General features: G+C 41.3%; 1 protein-coding gene across 2 annotated transcripts; it reads right to left on the minus strand.

Moving 5' to 3' along the window:
* Positions 1-708: 708 nt before the first annotated feature.
* Positions 709-22,132, minus strand: sanbr (SANT and BTB domain regulator of CSR). Of its 2 annotated transcripts, none has more exons than XM_080869062.1 (21): positions 21,521-22,132; positions 20,423-20,574; positions 20,096-20,270; positions 18,782-18,878; positions 18,363-18,601; positions 18,111-18,169; positions 17,528-17,688; positions 16,389-16,475; positions 16,155-16,265; positions 15,889-16,012; positions 15,601-15,753; positions 13,922-14,064; positions 13,736-13,832; positions 13,608-13,640; positions 13,374-13,473; positions 5,970-6,055; positions 5,542-5,570; positions 2,797-2,870; positions 2,610-2,698; positions 2,212-2,294; positions 709-2,135 (listed from the first exon to the last, which is right to left on the minus strand). In XM_080869062.1, exons 2-21 carry the CDS (start codon positions 20,570-20,572, stop codon positions 2,099-2,101), a joined length of 2,127 nt encoding a protein of 708 aa, XP_080725188.1. In that variant the 5' UTR covers positions 20,573-20,574; positions 21,521-22,132; the 3' UTR covers positions 709-2,098. The 2 variants fall into 2 exon arrangements, with proteins under 2 accessions (XP_080725188.1, XP_080725187.1); XM_080869061.1 differs by having other exon boundaries at positions 5,542-5,594.
* Positions 22,133-22,248: the final 116 nt, after the last annotated feature.

A 22,248-nucleotide genomic window follows, 5' to 3' on the forward strand; every position in this document is an offset into this window, starting at 1 on the left:
CAGAGGAATCTGCAGCAGTAACATTTTAGTTCTGCAGGTCTTGGCACACTGAGCATCTCTGTCAGTTTGGCGTGTTTGCTTTGATGCTCTCGTGTCCAACCATCTCTTTATCTCTGTGGGACCATAATTCAGTCCAGTTGTAACAGGACTCCCCCACCCCCCCTTCCTGACCCAGATCCACATCCTCAGCCATTCTTGGCATCTGCTGTTGAGGAGAAGATAGAACAGCTGGGGTAGCGCCCGCCCACAGGGAGAAAAAAAAAAAGCCCACATCACCCCCTCTACGCTTTATGCCCCGTTAAGCCCTGCTCTGGGTCTGTGTTATGAGCAGCCAGGGTTATTAATACCCCTGTGAGTAAGTCTTACAGGAAGAGCCAGGTTAGCACGCCTATTGGTCAGTGCCTCTCATGCAGAGAGGAGCGGCGTGACCCCGAATCAAGTGGCACATACCAGCCCTCTCTGGGACTTTCAGTTTCCACAAACTGCTCTGGCTTCTTTTCATACAGGAAACAACACTAACACTCTTTGCTAAAGCTGAGAACCAATCAAGTGCGTATTTTTCACCTGGTAGATTGTTGGAGAGGTGAAAGGTCATGGTGAAACTGGGGCAAAGGTTGTGTCTTGGGAATCCATAGTTATTCCCCCAGTGTGATTTGCTGCCACCCAGTGGATATAAACCAGAAACAAAAGTTCACATAAGGCTCTGAATGGATTTAGCCACTTGTATTTTATTGGCCTAGGTGTGGTACATGGCACAGTCACGTTCCAGTAAACACAGGAAAGACTAGAACTACATCTCTACCAGAACTTGGTGGAACAAATGTGGCATCCTTCTCACCTACAGAATGAGCTTTACACAGAACGCAGGCAGAATTACAGTGTAAATGTAAGGCTGGGTGTAAATTTCAGTTGATGCAGTAAAATTTCCATGCGACACGTCTGACCTTCCACTATGGTGGAAATAAGATGTCAACATCTTCAATTAGCCATCCAGGAAGATAATCAGTGCCAGTTTAAGAAAATGATTTTTCTTTTTTCATAAGTTTTTCTCATGACATCTTTTTGACCGATTTTCATATAACATACAATACATTTATCTCAATTTTACTTCTTAACCTCAAAATTAAATTTGATCTCAATTTAGCATTTAAAAAAATGTCACTGGAGCTTTAGACACACATGTTTTCCAGTATCCTGATGTAGTTTTTTTCTTCAGTTCAAGTCAATTTGATTTATGCTTTTTTTCCCCTTTTTTTTTTTTTAATATCAAAACTTTTTTTCTGTTGTGGCATTTTTGTAATTTCTTTCTTTTTTAAATTTACCTTTACTACTACATCCCATGTCCTGCTCTACTACATAAATGTATTTTTATTCTGTTACCAGGTGGTTGCCAAGCAACACGATGATATTGCATATCAAAATATTCACAACTATAACATCTGATGTAAATGAGATGCTACTGTTGTGAAACTGAAATGATACAATGCTTGTATAAGGTGAGATAGGTGCATAAACACAAAGTGTGTCCTTTTAGTTGGTCAGTAGGTAGTTGTGTAATGTGATTACACCATAGTATCTGATATAGGTAAGAACTTATAGGGGCCTAAGATGTACCTGTGTGCCAAGTTTGGTTGATTAACTCCTGATTGTGTAGGAGTTGGTGGACAGACAGAAACTATGTATTTTACAATAAGATACATGTTTGTCATTGCTATGAAATATTTTCTGAAATACAAATGACTTTTTCTTTTCCCACTGGCATGAGTGGACTTCCATACATTTCTCCTGTTGCCTTCTGTAGAAATCCCCACCTGTTCGTCTTTAAAGAAACACTGAGGAAAGTCAAAGTGCATTTCTAATGAGCCGAGATGGGTCCACAGTTCTGCTGTTTTTGTGGACTGGATGCAGCTGAACAAACACACAGTGGGCCGAGTGAAAGGAGATGTGGTTGACGGTGATCCATACATAGTCACCTGAGTTAAGCAGGGGCGGGTGGGCTGACAAGTGCTGGGGTTGAGGAGCGAGTCTCTGTCCTCTTCATCGGGTTTAATGCTGGTCTATTTAGCAGCTCCACTGCCTTTTTCCCCCATTAGCTTCTTTATGTTGTTCGGATTTGAGCGTAGCGTGTTTTAGACCTGCAGAGGTAAAGAAAGAAAAAAGTGCTTAGTTATTGAGTGAGACACCAGGGTGTGTGTAACACTGTAAATGTACCTGGGTGTCTTTTCTGAACTCTGTCTGACTTGAGAGGAGCTCCTAAATTGCACTTCAAGTCTGGAGTAGATCCCCCCTGCAGGCTGTAACACACACACACACACACACACACACACACACACACACACACACACACACACACACACACACACACACACACACACACACACACACACACACACACACACACACACACACACACAGAGAGAGAGAGAGAGAGTCCGGAAGAAAAACAATCCAACATGAGGCAGCTGCAAAAACAAGGACAGCAGGTCTGACAGCTCAGCACCAATCTTGACCACATGATGTGAAGAAAGACAATAAATCCTGGTCAAAGTCACATTTCCTGCACCCTGACAATCAATCTCATTTTAGGTGTACAGTAAATAAACAGCCACCTCTTTAGTATCCTTGGATTTACTCTGTTCCTGGTCTCCAAACCTCATCTTTGTCAGGTAGCCAATGATCTCCACCATGCGGCGCTGGTCTGGTTAACATGCAAAGAAAGTGGTTAATGCAAGACTGAAAGAACGTAGTCTGACTCAGTGGCTTAAAATAGAAAAGCATCAATGAGTCCTCCTTTACCTTCCTCTCGCTGAGCGTCCTGGTTGTAGCGCATAGAGCGAGAGCTGTCCCACTTACTCTTCTGGACGCTTACTCTACAACACACACAAACACCCACAGAGCGAGCACCAGTTAACTTCAAACAGCAAACACGAGAAATAGATTATACGTTTTTTCAATCAATGTTATTGATCCAGATTTACAGCAGAGAAATTCGTTCAGATTATGTTGTTATATCAGGTTGGTGCCGTACACTTTCAGCCCCACATGGAACAAACAGGCACTGAAAAGGAGCAGCTTCCCCTTAACCACAGAGTATTTCCCAGGGTGAGTACCCAGCTTAAGGGGACTATCTCCAGTTAAGTGTGAGAACAGGCAGCCAAGGACAATGTCCTGACCTGATTCTCCACACCTTACCTGTAACTCCTAAGTCAAAATAACTTGTGCCTGTGACGACAACCAATCAGGACACAGAGCGCCTTCCCACATGCAGTAAACATGGCGCAAACGCAGACTGAAGGAGAAACATTTCAAAACAAAACACCGCAACACACCTCTGACCAGTTGCTGTTGACATTCTTGCTACCAGAAGTCAGATCCTGCTAACTTCCACATGAAGATGGCAAAATGATTACTGACTGGGACTAATGTGTCTCAGAACAGTCACTATATCAACTTAAAATTAAACTTTATTCATATAGTACCACATCCCAACAACAGTGGCCTCAGGACACTTTATACTGTAAGGCATATCCTACAATAATACAGAGAAAACTCCAACAATCAAATGACCCCCTTCAAGTAAGCACCTGGTGACAGTGGGAAGAAAGAAATTCCCTTTTAACAGGAAGAAAACTCCGGCAGAACCAGGCTCAGGGAGGGGCGGGGCCATCTGCCACCACTGGCTGGGCATGAGGCAGGAGAGAAGAAACTATGGAGGACAGCTTAGATTGATAATAACTAAGAATTAAATGCAGAGGGGTGTATAAACACAGAGAGTGCAAAGAGGCGAGTAAAGTAGAAACAGTGCATCATGAGAAACCCCAAGAGCCTAAGCCTATTGCAGGGTAACTAAGGTAGGATTCTGGGTCACTTGATCCAGCCCTGACCATAAGCCTTATCAAAAAAGAAAGTTCTAATGTTAAAACCAGACTGGTTGGGCTGAAGGTCGGAGGTGGGTTTTGTGTCGCTATTTCCCTCACTGCCGGATTTCAAAAATGTCAGTTTTGATTTTTGTGAAGGAGTCTGAAGCCACTGACTGGCATGCAGTCTGTTGATGTCTGTTTTCAAATTGATTTGGATCACTTGGAAACTCGGCTGAGAAACTACAAAAACATTACCTGGTACCAAGTACTACCACTAGAGCAGGGCGATATGACCAAAAATATTTATCACGATATATATTTGAAAATTTGCAATAACGATATAACTGACGATATAATTGACACTAGACAAAATACTTTACAACTCCACAACTTTATTAGTGGAAAAAAAATCAATGTATTTTCACTTAAACAAGCAGCTGTTTTTTATGTGCATTAAAGTTATATAAAAATTTAACAGTGCAAAATTTCTTGCTGACAGTTTAACCAAAAGGTATTTCCAGTGGAAACTGGCCGACATATCCTCAGCATAACCATGTATAATATCCACAAAACTTAAAAGAGGTTATACACACACAATACGGTAATATTATGTTGAAGCACAGTACGCATCACTCTGCGAGGCTCCGCCTACGATAGCCGTAATGCTCCGACAATCCATCAAGCGGTGCGGCGTCGTAGCTTAGCAAAGTCGTACTAAAACATTTGACAGATTTTCGAGCGCCGTCTACATAAAATCGTTTCGAGGTCAGTAAACACAACCAGAAAAATCAAAGGATTGATTTTAAGTGTGCAGTATTTTCCAAAAAACACGGTAATAACGACGGCCCGCTAGCATGCGCTACCAAAAATAGTGCTTTGTTGTGTATCTGACGGACGAAAGCTAAACCAGTTCCACACTGAATTTGCAGCATTTTTACAAACAGTTCTGGTTCATCCGTTTCATTCAACGATCGCTTTCGCCCTCATTCTCCGTCGCTGCCATGCTTTTTCCGCCATGTGCGTATGAAAACAAAGGCACTGCGCATGTGCGTTTTACCCAAATTCTATCGCGGTATTCCATTTTCTTATCGTTGCCCAACATTATACCAGTATTACTGTGAACGGTATGATATGGCCTTAACTACCACCTAATGGAAAACCCTAAAAGCTGAGCTCAGGGGATCCACTGGTTTCTACCCAGGACTGGTTTACCTGTTGTAACTGTTTACCATCACCAGAGGGCACCAGCTGGTCTATGGGCTACTATCGTTCTCTGTGGCTCTTCTGCCACAGACAAGATCCGAGTCATGCTAGACAAAGAAATTTTTAATTGAAGTGAAGTCTGGATAGCTTGAATACCCATAATGCTTTATTCCTTCTAGCCAAATATGCAAACAAACACAGATGTGGCAACATGAATTCTGTTTCAGTCGGAGCCACGCCCAGTTTTAAAACACCAAGACTGTAAAGGCAATGACACACCCCTCACAACAGGACTTCAACAACAAGTTACTGAGAACATGGTGGCTTCATCCATCTTTTCTATACAGTCTATGAATGTGATTAATACAAAGTGCTGAACCCTTATATTAGCTCCAGCTACATTTTAAAGAATTAAACTTCAATGCACAGCTACTGCTTAGCAAATTTGTAAGTAGGATAAACATGTAGATCTACTCACGTGAAAGGCGTGTTGTCCCTGGTCTGTGACTGAGGGAGGAAAAAAAGCACATTCTGAAGACAAAATAATGAATGTTGTAAAATTGAAGTAAAAAAGATAAGCAACAATTATGACAGAATATCTAAAAGGAAGTATAAGTCAGTGTGTGAGATCTTTTTATGGACACACAATAAGATATTGTGGAGTATCAATAATAAATCCAGCTTTTTCCTGTAGGATGTCTACTAATATCAGATATGCACCAAAATGCTACAAAGTCAGTTCTGTATCCATATTTAGGGCATTTCAGTTATTTATAAGACCCAGCTAAAAACAATTCATCCTGTTGTAGGTTACAGATAAGATGTGTCAGATATTTGGGTTGAACTCTGCCGTGTTTGACTCCACTAAGGAGCCGCAGTGAAATATTCATGAAACTGCTGACTCACTTTCTCAGATTTTTCTTTGCGTTGGAAGTTTGGCGAGGACAGCTGTTTTTTCAGAGGTCTGTGAGCCTTTTTGGCCTTCTTAGCAGCTGGAAAACAGAAAAACAGGATGAGATGTAGTGAAGGACTGCAGCGCCATCTGCAGGCTGAAAAGAGAAATGCCTTCAGTTTCCATTCTTAAGCTGTGAGGACTGACAATGAAATGTTAAAAATAGATGAGGTGGTGGAGATGGTGGTGGAGATGAGGGTGGAACAGCGGTGATGTGCTATGAATAGATCGTGTTTCGTCAAGTGTCCTCATTTTGCTTTAATCACTTAGAGGCGCTCGGTGACGAGAGGATTGCAGGACTGTCGGGTTAAAGGAAATGAGTAAGCATAACATTATGCGATCATTAGTCAGAGCACATGGTAACATGAAGCCATCACGTGATTAAAACCAGTCAGTGATGAAAATAGGATGACTTTGGGTTTTTCAGCTCTCACACTGCCAACATCAAAAGCTACTTCTGATAAGCTGCCAGTTCAGCCCAGTATGTAACAGCCATGTATGTAAAGTTTCAGCATCTTGTGTTCTAAGCTGTCAGTCAAACCTGTTTTGAAGACGAATAGGTGTGCCACTTTTTTCTGTCCAGCGATTCGTATTAAAAACTTAACGTCTGAATTGCTCCTCCTATTTCTAAGTTCTAACAATATCTCTTCTTAAGCTCTTTATTAAGACCAGAGTAAACTAAATGGATGAATGGACACTAGAAACAATGCTCAGAGAGTAAAGTATCTCTTATTTTATGATGAGCCTCATCTATTTGAACGACGCAGTGTCTGTTTTGTAAATCATCAGCCTTTTACATCTGAGAGGAAACAGTCAGCTTGAGGCTTCAGAAAGAGTCATCCCTACAGCTGCAACACCCAATACCAGTATACCTGGGACTTCTGATCCTCTCAGAAGTACTACCTGATGCAGCTAGTTTTGGGTACTATGATCACCAAGCATTTAAAAAAATCTATTAGAGGATAATAAAGTGTTTTCACTAACTTGGCCAAAAAGAAAAACATATTTTAGCATATAAATTAGCACTCTCTTCTAAACAAGTCCTTCAACATGCTGATGTTAAAAATATAATAAAAGGCATCTATCAAATTGTTAAAAGTACTAATTACAGTGTATTTTAATTGTTTCTAGTACTTTAATTCTAGCAGTGTTTTGTTTACGTAAAAGACAAAATATGTAAAACAATTAATAATGAATGAGTCTGTTTAATGAAAACACTTTACGAAAGAGAAAAAAATATCCAGCTGTAACTATAGCATGGATCAGCTCAGTAGTTGAGATCACAGCTCACTGCGAGGAAAGTCTTTATGCTGGTACACAAATGAGCCTCGAAACTGCAACTAAACTGTCACTGCGAGGCAGAGCTGTGGTGGTAATAAGGACAATGAAACCTCTGCACAAGCATTTTCCTGACAGGAACAGATCCATTATTACTATTAATATAAGATTATTTCATGTATCACAGATTATCATCACATATTATTGTTACTTCCTACATCCACCTATGAAAGTACTAAAGAAGAAGCTGAAGGCTCCAAGATAAGCTCTTTGTCTATAGAAAGGATGTAGCCCTGAATTTATGAGACAGGTAAAGATACCAAAATACAAAAAAAATGTTTTTTTAAAAAGCTACATGAAAATGTAAATGTAACACATGTATAAAATATATAGAATTAAAAAAAAACATAAGAATACAATAAAAAAAGTTAATAAACATAAAGATCTATAAAAATATGTACAAAAAACAAAATATGTACTGAATTCCTGCTTTAAACATGTTTCCCAATGAAGGTAAATCAGATGTTGTCCTGACTGTGTGACTAAATTTTGTGCTGAACGCATCAAAATCAGATTTTACTTCATACACCTTTTTCAGGGTGACATTCAAGCAATTTGTAAGCACTATCAATCTCCATCTTCAAGCTTTTCCAGCACATTACCAAAAAAGGATGACTATTTCACTTCGCATCACCTCAGTCAGATCATGAGAAAGGCCAAATTAATAAGTCTTCTCATCAGATATTTATGCTTCTTTCTTACGTGACACAAAAGAATAGGAGACAGATGTTTGCTTGTCTTTTTTCATTCATTCAAAACTAACTGTAAGATGCTTAACTACATTGCAGTCTGTGTTGCTGAAGTCCTAAATTATCACCTTTAAAGTGTTTGTGCTAATAACATCATGTACAGTAAGACAGGCACATAGAACAGCACTGACTGGGAGAAGCTTTGAACAGTTGACATACTCGGTTCAATTCAACATATAAGACTTGAATGCACAAGCATCTTTCAAAAACCTATTAAATCTATCATCTGTGATATTATTATATACAATTATAATGTATTGTTCATCTCCCTTAAACAAACAGGCAGCCTTAAGGTATGAAATATTCATTTGTCTACTGTTTCAGTGGCTGATAGTGTCCCACAGGCCTTAATGTGAGTTTGAGGCAATTATGTTTAAGTTGTTTAACGATAAACAGATTTTGAATGAAAGCGAGGGAACTTCGGTAGCATAAAAAAGTCTATATTCTTTGTGTCCATATGGATCAGCCATATTACCATTATTTCCCCGTAAGGTTGCCAAAAGCACCAAGTTAATACTTGAAAAAACTGCAGCAATACACAAAAATATAATCAATATTCTATTTATTCGGTGACAACGCCGCTTTTAGCCTTTAATCAGAAAGCCTTAAGTTGGCTAGTTAAGCATCGGGCTAACGTTTAAAGCGTTCACTTTGGGGAAGTAACTCGCAATACTGCTACTGCTGTGTAGTCTTGGTTAAATTCACAGCATATTACATAAATTACCCTGCAATAACTAACTGTTATAATAGCGGCACCGTATTGCATCACACTGAGTACATTTCAATCATTTATCCCGGAGTTTGCTAGCTAGCAAAATAATAAAAACAATTCCAAAATTAGCATGTGTAACGTACACACTCGAGAAAATTATTTACTAGCACTTACGCAAACTCCCCCATTGTGAAAACGTACAAATCCATCTTGCAGACTCCTTGTATTTTTCGTTTTCCAGCAAACACTCATTAAAACGGCAACACCGGACACGTTAGTGCACTCACCCCCGACTGTTCGGGGAGGGAGGGGGTCACACATTGAAGAGACAACGTGCAGAGCTACAAGGCAGCCCAGGCAGAGAAATGTTGGTTTTAGACTTCTGTATCTGATAAGAAAACTATTCAAAATCAGATAGTGATTTATGGTGAATGAAATACGGTTACAGTTTCACGAAGTTTTAAGCACCAAATCCAAGATTCTTCATTACTTTATACAGAAAAGCTGGACATGGTATGCAGAAAAAACAACAACAACAACAAAACAAATACAAATAAACGAAAAAAAGTTTTGTAACTGTCAGTTTCCTTTTAAAATTCTTAGTGTGAACAACATTACACAAACAACCACGTGTGTGCGCATGCGCGCATATATTAGAACGCTTTGATTCCTTGTGATGCGGCAACTTTGCTTTGATCCTTTCTGACGTGGCAACTTTGCTTTGATCCCAAAACACATAAATAGGAGCGCCCACCTATTGTACTTTATCGCTTAACGGACATTGACCTGACAGCAACAAAAACCCTTTCGAGAAGTTTTGAGAGCATTTTATGACAGAAACCAAACCAAGTTCAGTTTTGTTTCTCACCAATTCACAAAACAAGCAGACACGTTACACCATGTCAGCCAACCCATCCTTTGGCTCAGATGAGCTTGAAATAAGTCGTGGATCAGAAAAATTCAACTGCAGTTTCCAAAACTCAGTTGAATTTCCACAAAAAGAACACGTCAACACCTCAGCAAACCCATCTTCCTCTGAAATATCATCTTCCTCTGAAGATGATTCTGAAATATCATCTTCCTCTGAAGGTGATTCTGAAATATCATCTTCCTCATCTTCCTCAGAAGGTGATCTTGAAATACCTGAAGGGACCATTTTGGGAGATCACCACGTGGTAGAGGCTTTCCTTGGGGAAGGAGGCTTTGGTGTTGTGACCAAATGTCGCAATACAAAAAACAACCAAACTGTGGCTATCAAAGTCAACAAGGGCAACCCTAAAATTCAGCAACAGGCAAAACTGGAAATTTTCATCCTGGAGCAGCTGCGACGCTTGGATCCAGACAGGTGCAACATTGTTGAATGGAACGGCTATTTCCTCGATGGAGAGCGTATTTGCTTAAATTTCGAACTCCTCGACCAAAGCCTGTGGGACTACATAGGGGACCGGAAAAACCAGGGTCTCCCAATAAGAGAACTCAGTCCCATTTTGCATCAGCTCGCAAATGCTCTGTTCCACCTGGGTTCTGTGGGAATAGTGCATGCTGACCTCAAATCTGGAAACATAATGGTTGTGAATCGCCATGAGTCTCCCGTCAAAGTCAAAGTTATAGACTTTGGCCTCGCACATCCCGCTTCTGCACTGATTCCTGGTCACCGTCTGGGGACAGTTGGTTATTGTGCACCCGAGGTTATGCTTGGCATTCCATGTGATGAAGCAATTGACATGTGGGCTCTGGGGCTGGTAGCTGTGGAGCTTGCTACAGGGGTGCCTCTCTATCCTGGGGAAGACAATTATGATGTTTTGAGATTCATAACTGAAACCCAGGGTCAGCTACCAGATCATCTCCTAGATTCTGGCTTCTACACTGATTGGTATTTCATCGAAGATAACTACAACGAACAGCGCTGGACATTTAAGACCAAAGAACAATTTCAATACGAGACAGATTATCAATCCAAGGAAACTCGATATATAAAGCTTAAGTGTCTCGATGACCTCGAAAAACTAATGAAGGTTAGGCGAGGACCTGAAAATGGCCAACAATTACTTGTCAGGCTAATCAAACAGATGTTGGCCTTGGATGCAAATCAGCGCATAACACCCTCAGAGGTTCTGAAGCATCCCTTTTTCAACACTGGCCTCTCAGGGAGAGCCCCCTGCACTGACATGAATAGCACAGGGGGAGAAAACCTTGTGCTCTCTCAGCAGCCTTCAAACTGGGAAAGTCATGGATCGCAAAAATTCAACTGCAGTTTCCAAATCTCAGTTGAATTTCAGCAAAAAGGACACGTCAACACCTCAGCAAACCCATCTTCCTCTGAAGATGATTCTGAAATATCATCTTCCTCTGAAGGTGATTCTGAAATATCATCTTCCTCAGAAGGTGATCTTGAAATACCTGAAGGGACCATTTTGGGAGATCACCACGTGGTAGAGGCTTTCCTTGGGGAAGGAGGCTTTGGTGTTGTGACCAAATGTCGCAATACAAAAAACAACCAAACTGTGGCTATCAAAGTCAACAAGGGTAACCCTAAAATTCAGCAACAGGCAAAACTGGAAATTTTCATCCTGGAGCAGCTGCGACGCTTGGATCCAGACAGGTGCAACATTGTTGAATGGAACGGCTATTTCCTCGATGGAGAGCGTATTTGCTTAAATTTCGAACTCCTCGACCAAAGCCTGTGGGACTACATAGGGGACCGGAAAAACCAGGGTCTCCCAATAAGAGAACTCAGTCCCATTTTGCATCAGCTCGCAAATGCTCTGTTCCACCTGGGTTCTGTGGGAATAGTGCATGCTGACCTCAAATCTGGAAACATAATGGTTGTGAATCGCCATGAGTCTCCCGTCAAAGTCAAAGTTATAGACTTTGGCCTCGCACGTCCCGCTTCTGCACTGATTCCTGGTCACAGTCTGGGGACGGTTGGTTATTGTGCACCCGAGGTTATGCTTGGCATTCCATGTGATGAAGCAATTGACATGTGGGCTCTGGGGCTGGTAGCTGTGGAGCTTGCTACAGGGGTGCCTCTCTATCCTGGGGAAGACAATTATGATGTTTTGAGATTCATAACTGAAACCCAGGGTCAGCTACCAGATCATCTCCTAGATTCTGGCTTCTACACTGATTGGTATTTCATCGAAGATAACTACAACAAACAGCGCTGGACATTTAAGACCAAAGAACAATTTCAATACGAGACAGATTATCAATCCAAGGAAACTCGATATATAAAACTTAAGTGTCTCGATGACCTCGAAAAACTAATGAAGGTTAGGCGAGGACCTGAAAATGGCCAACAATTACTTGTCAGGCTAATCAAACAGATGTTGGCCTTGGATGCAAATCAGCGCATAACACCCTCAGAGGTTCTGAAGCATCCCTTTTTTCAACCCTGGCCTCTCTAGGAGACCATCCTGCACCAACATGAATAGCACAGGGGTATAAAAACCTTGTGCTTTCTCAGCAATCATCTGATTGTCTGGGTGTCCAAAACTCTAGGGAAGCTAGCAATTCTTGTGAACAAAAGCCCAAAGTAATAACAACAACAAAAACAACCAATGAATATGGTCTTAAACTTAGGCACAATTGGGCTTAAAATCTATTCACTAATCACTCAATATTCAAAGCGGAGCAGCAGTCAACTTACCATCACATCAGTCCTTCGATCAGACCTACAACAAATGCCTTCCTTCTCTCACCCCAACCGGTCGCAGCAGATGGCCGCCCCTCCCTGAGCCTGGTTCTGCTGGAGGTTTCTTCCTTTTAAAAGGGAGTTTTTCCTCCCCACTGTCGCCAAAGTGCTTGCTCATAGGGGGTCATATGATTGTTGGGTTCTCTGTATGTATTATTGTACCATACAATAATACCATCTACCATCTACCATACAATAATACATACAGCCTTGAAGTGACTAATGGTGTGATTTGCTGCTATATCAATAAAATTGAATTGAATTCAAGATGAATTTGGAACTAATTGGAAATAAACTGGATATTAATTAATTAATTTGAGCATCAAATAATTGTTGTTTGTAATTCTTTATAAATATAGTGCTACTCTTTTACTGTTTAAATTGCTACTGTTTAAAACTGACTCGTTTATTCATTCACTTGAGCATAAAAACACACACACACACAGACACACACACACACACACACACACACACACACACATATACCAGTCAGTGCTTACATACTAGGTCTTTGCCCTACTTTTTCATGCTCACTGGTACAAATGCCTGTTACTAGAGCTAAATGCTCTCAGTGTACTCTCACAGTTATCGAACTGTACAAATGCATACAAAATAACGCTCACATAAACATAATTGTGCACTAGTTTGCCCTTATTGCTGCAGTTTGTTTTAAATCACTTTGAATAAAGCTCAGCTTCTGTCAGTCTCTCTTTCTTACACACACACACACACACACACACACACACACACACACACACACACACACACACACACACTTTTTAAGCACTTTCAAGGCTCCCCTTCAGCCGTATGAAATAGAGAATGAGATCCTGCTGATGCAAGAAAACAAGAATAAATTCTCCACCTTGCTTCTTAGAGAGTTCCTCTTCATCCCCAACCTCGTCTTCAGTGACCTCTGACCCTGTGGTGTACTCCTCATCCTCTGACAGAAGAGACTGCTGTCTCTGAAAGGGCAAAGGTCAAGGCTTTTAGACACACACTTCTTTCTCGTCTAAAGCAACATTTGCAGGTTCCTCATTTGTAATTTTCAATCATTTTAAAAAAGTAAGCAGATATCATGAAAAAAAGAGTGTCCTACCAGCTGAAGACTCCAGTTTTTCAAAAGGGAAAACTGGTTAAAGACACAAAGTAGACACAGTAAGAACACAGAAAGGCTGAGGGCAGACAGACAGAAGCACACAGAGAAATGGGAAGTGTGCGACTTACGGTGCTGCCATCTCCTCTCAGAGATCTGAGGACTGTTGGCTCCAAGAGAACGTCACAGTCCTGAACTTTTTCTGCACTGGACTGGCTCTCCTCAGCACTGACACACACACAGGAACATTTGCAATTAGTGCATCGATAACACACACAATGAAAAAGAACATTGTGAAAGAATCCTCACACACTCACCCCTCTGCCGATGGAGAGTTTGACACACACACAGCATCTCTGTGCAGCAGCAGGTCATTGAGGACTCGGGTCTGGGCTGAAGTCTCCTCGTCACAGTTCTCCTCATCGGGCACATTCACTATGTGATCCCGCGTCTTACAGCCCTGCACACACACACAAACACGAGCAAACTGGATCAGGATTTCTTCTGCAGGGTAAATTTGGGTGTTTGTCAATTTTACCCACCAATCAGAGAGATGTCAAACAAACTCTGCTGCAGCCAGAATGAGACTGCTTGCACAGTGTTTAATTAACATGCACCACGTCACAGGTGCACGCAAATGAGACGAAAACTGTCTTTAGCCTGTAACCACAAAACTGTGGGGGCCAACATTGGAAACCTGAGGGATGTGGCCTTGGAAGTGTTTGCTGAGCTAATATCACATCTGTACACAGACTGAGTCTGCTTAATTTCTGTTCCATATTTAATCCTTACTCTCAGGTTATTCTCCAGATTTTGCATTAAAATTGTCTTGAAGTCCCAAGTTTTCACTGATTCTTCCAATGGTAATTTGGTAAATTGTAGAAATATTTTTATACTGTATTCTACTCTGCTGCTGAGACTCTTTCTACATTGGAAAACGCATCTACTAGCACACAGGACACACACCAAGCATTTCTGTTCAATCAGTCAGACTAATTTCACTTTGATCTACCGACAAAATGAAGCAATTTCCACAATTTATTTATTAGGCTTTGGGGCAGTAACCTTTGAGCCTTTATAGGGCGCTATAGTTTAGATCTTTATATGACTTATGACAGGGTTAATGTTTAAATGGATCCAGTTTAAAGTTTCAGAGATCTGATGTGCAACCATGTGTAGCATTCTGCTACAAAGTTCTTAATAACATTCTGGGGAAAAGTCACATGACCTGTGAACCACCACTTTTAGATCAGTCAGATGCTACCAACACCACCAAGTCCAGATTATAGAACGATATCCTGGTCATGTTGAACCAGCTGTATGCTACAGCAATGCAGCAGAAGCAGCATCAGCTCAGTGTGAAAGAGTACTGCTCCACTTCATAGTGGTTTTAATATGAACTCAGAGGCTTAAGGGGGTAAATTATTTTCCACTAACATATACTACTACAGTGGTGGATGCTCGCATTAAGCATTTCATTTTCAAATAACTATGTCAACGCATGTACGAGAAATTCCCGTGAGCCAGAAGTTCAGGCTTAAGCCTGATCTACACACTCAATTCAAGTAGTCTTTCTCCTACTCTTGCCTCTGAATGATGTCAGTGCTGTTTTTGAGGGGCAGCCACTCAGAAGAAGGTTGCCGTAAAGGACAGAGGATGGCAGAACAGCTTGTTTTAGACGAAGATGAACTAAGGAGCTGTACAAGTATATCGGTATCGGATAAATATGGATTAAGTGAGATATGCCTATAACTGACTTATGCCTATCTATATGTCCTCACATTTACTTGTCCTGTTTTATCAATAAAATGTGTGTTAAATGAACTCCAAGTGTGAAGGTGCCCTAAGAAAGTAAAGGCAGTATTAATGCATTAAGCATTACCTTGCACCTAGAATAGGTAAGTGTGTGTGTGTGAGTGTGTGTGTGTGTGTGTGTGTGTGTGTGTGTGTGTGTGTGTGTGTGTGTGTGTGTGTGTGTGTGTGCGCACATGCATACCTTTGGTATCCCAGTGGGGTCAAAGCGGAGAACCCGCTGGTTGCAGCACGGATATATTCCTGCACCGTGCCAGCCTCTCTCTGTACCCATGCCAGGGTACAGGACGCTGTCTGGGTGGTACTTGCACTGCGTCAGCTCTGCACATACAAACACCTACACACACACACACACACACACACATACAAATGATTTTTAAAAGTATATCCTGCACGCACTCTTACTCTGTTCACTTTCTCTTTATTATTCATTTTGCTCATTTGTGCAACACACACACTATAACACTCCAACCTGCTGGCATCGGAAGCAGGTGAGGTAGTTGATGGTACCCCAGATTCTCCAGTAAACCAAGACCCAGGACTTGAGCTCCTCATACAGGCCTGTGATGTATTCGTGCACATCCCAACTCTTCTGTCTGCACACACACACACACACACACACACACACACACACACACACACACACACACACACACACACTGTGATCAGGAACTCAGCCAATCAAGTAAAAGGTTAAAGTAAAAGGTTTAAAACAGCCATTAAAACATGCTGCTATACCTGGTGTGTGTATAGATGATTTCTCCACGAGCGTCAATATTGATTTTGCCCGGAACACAAGAAATTTTCCTCTCTGTGTCTTTGGTCAACAGCTTAAGGCACAGACCACACCTGGGATGAAATGCAAGGATGACAAAGAATATAAATTAAATTAGCAGAGAATATTCACATGCTCGCTACACATGTCAGAGCATAAAAAGAAACACAATGCAAAAATAAAAAGCTTATACTCACCTGTACAGAGTTGAGGCATTTCCCGGTGAATCTCTGTTCTGGTAGTTTGGGTCAAAGAGACGCTCAATTTTTTTTTGAAACAGTTTGCTTTGAGGGTGAAAGACAAGAAAGGATCAAACTTGAGCTGATATTGCATATATCTTAATAAAAGGTTATAAAAGTATAAGCCACTGTTGCTTTAGTAAAATTATACCAGGTGCTTTTGTGACAGTAGCCTTTGTGCTTGTGCTTCAGTTATTTAATGCAACACATGCAATATTTCTTTTATTGGTGTTATATGGAGAAACTGTAACCTGACAAAACTTCAGCGTAGGAATCATGTAAAAAAGTCTGACACTTCCTAGATCTTTAGACTGAACTGGCTAAAAAGAGAAGTCACTGCATTGTTCTCTACATCGAATCTGTGGAGCTTAAAGAGACCATCTGTCTGCAGCTGAACTGCTGCAGCCATCATAGTGTTACTGACAGAACTTTTAACTTCTCTGTGATCATTGAGAATTCAAGGAAATATACTATTACACTGGCAGATGCTCATACCAAAAGCTCAGGCTTCAGTCAGCGCTGAATGAGTTTAAGTTTTGGTTCGTGGTTATTTAATTAACATCTTTCTTTGCCTGTGGTCTTCATTTGTCTCAGCTATAGTTACTTTTTTACACTTCTCCCTGTGCATCTTTTGTAGATTTATTCCCAGTCTTTTCCTACTTTTTTCCTGTCCCACCTGTTCCTACCTGTGTCCCATTTCCCTACAAAGTCTCAGTGCATATATTTGTCTCCATCCCCTGTCTCCATGTTGTTCCTGGTGTTGCTTATCTGCATTTGAGTCCTCATTTTGAACTGAAACACAACTGCATTTAATGGCAGAAGAAGATGTTCTCTGCGGTTCGAACCTTCTGTTTGCTATGTGCAACAAATCAGAAGCAGTTAGCACAAATGGAGGGGTAAGAAGCTAAAATGGCTTGTTTTAGATTAAGACTAACCCTAACTGAGGGTCCACGCCGAGGCCCGGCGTTAAAAAAGGATTATTTTGAAATGCAAATGATGCAAAGCTGATTCACAGCTTTGTCCAAATATTTGTATTCACAGAGACCCAGAATACAAATACGGTGCCGAGAATAAGCAAAGCAGCTCGCCCCTCTTACCTTTTAAACTTGTCTTTTTTGTCCCTGATGTCGTCGGCCTCATTGTGGCTGAAGAGTTCAGCGATCCGTGTGGCCAGGTTGCTGTTTATGCAGTTCATGTTGCAGGGAGTAGCCACAATGGCACTCATGTGCTTGTGGCAGTACTGGATGCACTCCTCCACCTGAGCCAGACGCATATACAGAGCACTCATCAAACAAAAATGGGAAATGTCCTTTCAACAATGCTCCGTCTAAACCATGTCAACACTTCTTTAGCAGTTCTAGCTCTTCTGAGTAGTGGTGAGAAAACACTGCTACCGTAACTGCACGGGGGCAAAAGAACATCTGCACTTTCATGCAACACTAACTTAACAAAGCTCTGTGTGTAGGCCTCTTGTTTTTTTGTGGATTAGGAGCAATTACCCATTGTTACCTTTGAACTATCATTCTACATACTGCCTGCGCCTTACTGGGCAAATGTGAGACTTTTGCACCTTTGCTGTAACATTTTTTTTGGATATATCTAAGAAAATGTGTTCACAGCTGAAAAACAAAAGGCCCGATGCACATCACCACACCTTGCGTCACATGTCACAACACTTACTAACGTGTCCATCTTCAAGAACTCGGAGGAGATCAGGATTGAGATCACATTGCTGGGCTCTGTAACCGACAAATACCACATGACCAACCAAGCAAACCCCACGAACGACAAACAACACAGAACACGCAGCCAGTGACGCACCAAACACACACCACGTTTAGTGACCAATAAATCAAGCGCCACAGGTGGTGTAAATGACAGCTCAGGGATGTGTAATAATGTTGATTGTTTTCTGTTCTTGTTTCTTTTTACCAAGTCGGGGTTTGTCCTTGTTTCCCTCTCCTGCTGAGTTCCTCCTGACGTAGTTCATAAGCCAGTCAAAGATCTGCACGTCACAGTGGACTGAGATGTCAACTTCCTCCCACCTCTGGGGGTCCACAGATAAATATTCAGCAAAGTAACGCATCTCCTTGACCAGAAGATCTCTGGGACAAGTGAAGTCCTGCTTCAGGTTCTTGGTCTCATCGCACACATGGATGACCATGTTGGGACTGTAGGGAAAAGCCAAAATAATATTCAATCATATTCATCCACAGGGTGTGTGTGATTAACGCTGAAAACATTTCCACTTTAAGATGGAGTCATGTTTATAGATTCGATTTTCAAAGGATGTGTGAGGAATCTCTCTTAGCTCGGTTCACTGTGGTATGAAAAGATATCTCCCAGCGTACTCTCGTGGTTTCTGAGGTTTTTCATCCTCCTCTGCTGACACTCCTTTCTCTTTCTTCTCCACAGCAGCACTTCTTCCTGTGGACTTCAACTTGGACCCTGTACACAAAAACGTTGGAAAAAACAAAACAAAAGTAAGGTTGTCATGCAGCATGAGAACAAAAATCATACTACACCCCTCTAATTTATTAGAGTCTTTCAATTATGTGTTTCATAGGGGCCTCGGAGCACTTCCGCAAGCTAAATAGCTGTACTGGAACTTACACCATCATGTAACCCATAAAAGAAATCTCTTATTCAAAAAATGTTTATGTGTTTGTGTTTATGTTAGTTGAAGTTTTCAATTTAGAGAAAAAAAGGATTAAACTTAAAATATAACCTGTGATTAGAGTAGAATGACATTTAAACTGCTTATAGTAATTCCAATCGATTATACTGTAACACATAAAATCACATCCAGAATAAGTATCTGGATGATTTTTGTATTTTTGACTCTATACACCATCTGATTGGTTCTGTAACTCAAGCTAGCAGGTCTAATTAAAATGCAGACTTAAGTTACAGAGGGTTTAACAACAGGATCACATTCATTGTTTAGGAATTGGAGCTATTTTTATACATTTATACATTTTTGGTTACTTTTGAGAGACACTCAGAAGTAACTGGACAGCATTCCTCATTATTTGATGACAGTTCAAGAAAGATATATGGCTTCCCATGTCTTTGGACTGTGGAAGGAAGCCAGCATAAAATAGGAAAATATATAAAGACCAAAAGTGGTCAAATTATATAAATAGGTTTCATAATTTCATATTTACTCAGCACTTTCTAGTAGTATGTAACAAGACAATAAATTATGTTATTATTATACTTATGTTTGCCTATTACGCTCATTTCCTGTGGTGCGTTTTTATTCTTTAATTTCACGGTGCAGCCCCCGAGTTTATCCACTGTCTGAAAGATTATTGGTTGCCTCTTGCAAACAGAAGGTTTGAACAGCAGGTGGGTGGGGCTTCTGTGCTCACAGCCAGAACTGTGTGCCTGAGATGACCAAACTTAGTATATCCTCCCTCACTGACATCATGCAGAGCCAAAAGTGTAGGAAACTGTGTGAAACAGCATATTTCGAGCAGTCTGAAGCCTGAGCTTGTGGTTCCCAGGGTTTAAACGCACACATACAGCTCTTGCTCCCCATGTACAATGAACTGTGTACTGTCCACTGTGAAGTTTGAAAGACATGAGTAAAGCTATCGATAAAACCAGTTCCTGCTGATTAAACTTATTGAAGGTTTTATCTGTGGGTGAAAGTAACTGACCTGTAACTTTGCTGCTGCTGCTCTGGCCGCTTCCTCTCTCCACTATGTCCCGAGTGTCCAACAGTGTGGAGAGGAGGTCTGACGGGGAGCTGCTTCCTTCTATCAGGGCATTGCATTGGTTATCCACATGAGGAAACCCCCCCATGCTCTTCAGCTCCTCAAACCGACGGGCACACTGCAACACAATTGCATCAGAGCCACAGAATTATTTCTCATTAAAAATTCAGGTCTCTTGTTACTAAAGCATGGAACGAACTATGGGCGGGATGGGATGGATGGAGAGGCAGGATGGATGAAGGGGTTCTAGTTACCCAGTGATCCAGTTACCTCCTTAGGAGTAAAGCCTGGTACTAGCTTGGCCACATTGTCCCAGTTTATGGGCTGGGGCACACCCCACAGGGAGCCCAGCACCATGTCCAAAACCAGGACGTTGTTGTCGTAGGGAAAGTTGTTGTTATCCGAACAGAAGCGACTCATCTCTACACACACAGAGGGCAGGAAACAATAGGCAGCAAGTCAACAATAAATTCCTTCATCTGTTTGATCATCATAGCCAAATTAGAGCTGAAATCACTGTGCAGTTAGCACCCATTTTAATTGCCTTTAAGCATTCTGCGCATAGTCAGCACATAGATTAATACAAGAGTGGCGTGATTGGCATTTTTTTTGTAGCAGTATTCAGACGTGTTATTGCAGTTGGATAAAAGCTGTGTTTAAGTCTATTAGTCCTTACACTAATTGCTCTGTACCGTCTGTCTGAGGGCAACAGGTCAAACAGGGAGTAACCAGGATGTGAGTTATCTTTTATGATGTTTTGGGCCTTTTTAAGACAGCGGGTGTTGTGTAGATCTTCCAAAACTGAATGCTTTCAGGTTTTGGACTATTTGTGAGGTAAGTAGAGTGGGCCAATAGCGTCTGAGGGACCGTTTTGTAGCCCAGATAATAAATTGCTGGATAAAAGGAATGGACCAGTTGTGAAACTGTGCACCACTGCATAAAATAATAAATTTGGCCAACTACTGAGACAAATGTTGTTTCTTTCTTTAGTATGATTTGGTTGTTATGCCTCAGAAACACATTTTCATTGAGAAAAAAAATGAAGTTTATTGTAAAAGACTTTGCTTGGCGGCTGAACTTGCCATTCACTACTATTCAAAGTTCCTGTGTTTTGTTTTTCTGTTATTAAATGCATCACAGGTTAGAGCATACTGGTGACTATGTATGAGCTGAAAGAGGAGACTGATCATCCATGTACTGTACATGATACGGGTAGATGCTGTACGTTTATGGGATGCCGTAGAGGCACAGATTAGGGTAGGCCGAGTGCCTCTGCCCTCCTGCTGAATCAACATCAGATGCTTTCAGGTCACATTAAAATCCTCAGATTTCCTAGGACACACATCCAACAACAGAAATGACACTTACTGTTCTGGTCTGTGAGATAATCCTCACCGTCGTCTCGTACAATCTAATAAGCGGGTAAATGTTTCATCTCATTGTGCGTGTGGATGATGCTGATGCTGCGGTGTTCTCCTACCGGCTAATGCTAGCTAAGTTTGCGGGACGGGACAGATCTGCTGCCTTCAGGTACTCCCTGTAAATATCAAACGACGGTCACTAGTGATGTGGTCCGTCCTATTGCGTCATACCTTCTGGTGGGATTTACACCGACGTATTTAGCTCTCTCTCTCAACGCGTTTGAGCACGGTGGCTATGCGATGACATTTAAACCAAAGGCGAAAGTGAACTAGAACATCAAAAATGTGCCTTCAGGCTCAACTCTGCCTCAGTAATTCCGATAGCCATGGAAGGTAGCATTAGCTTCTAGCTAGCATACAGTTAGCTGAGCAAGTGGCTACTTAAATTGCCGTATGTATGTCATTAAGCCGACAACACAGAAAATGCTATCGGCAGGTTACACTATCAAAATACTACATAAAAATCTACCCCCAGAACACTTTCGATTAACAAAACGCGTTTATTCGGTCTGTATCTGCAACGGTGACTCGTCACTGTTGGCGCAGTGCAGCAGGCGTCCTGTTGCTTGGAGACAGTGGTCGCAAATCAAGTGCTTCTGCCATAAAGTCAGACTTAAAAACAAATTAAATGAAATTATATTATACTAATATGTCATTTAAATTAGCATAAACTAA

This window comes from Rhamphochromis sp. 'chilingali' (assembly GCF_963969265.1).
Source record: "Rhamphochromis sp. 'chilingali' genome assembly, chromosome: 20".
Classification (NCBI taxonomy): Eukaryota; Metazoa; Chordata; class Actinopteri; order Cichliformes; family Cichlidae; genus Rhamphochromis; species Rhamphochromis sp. 'chilingali'.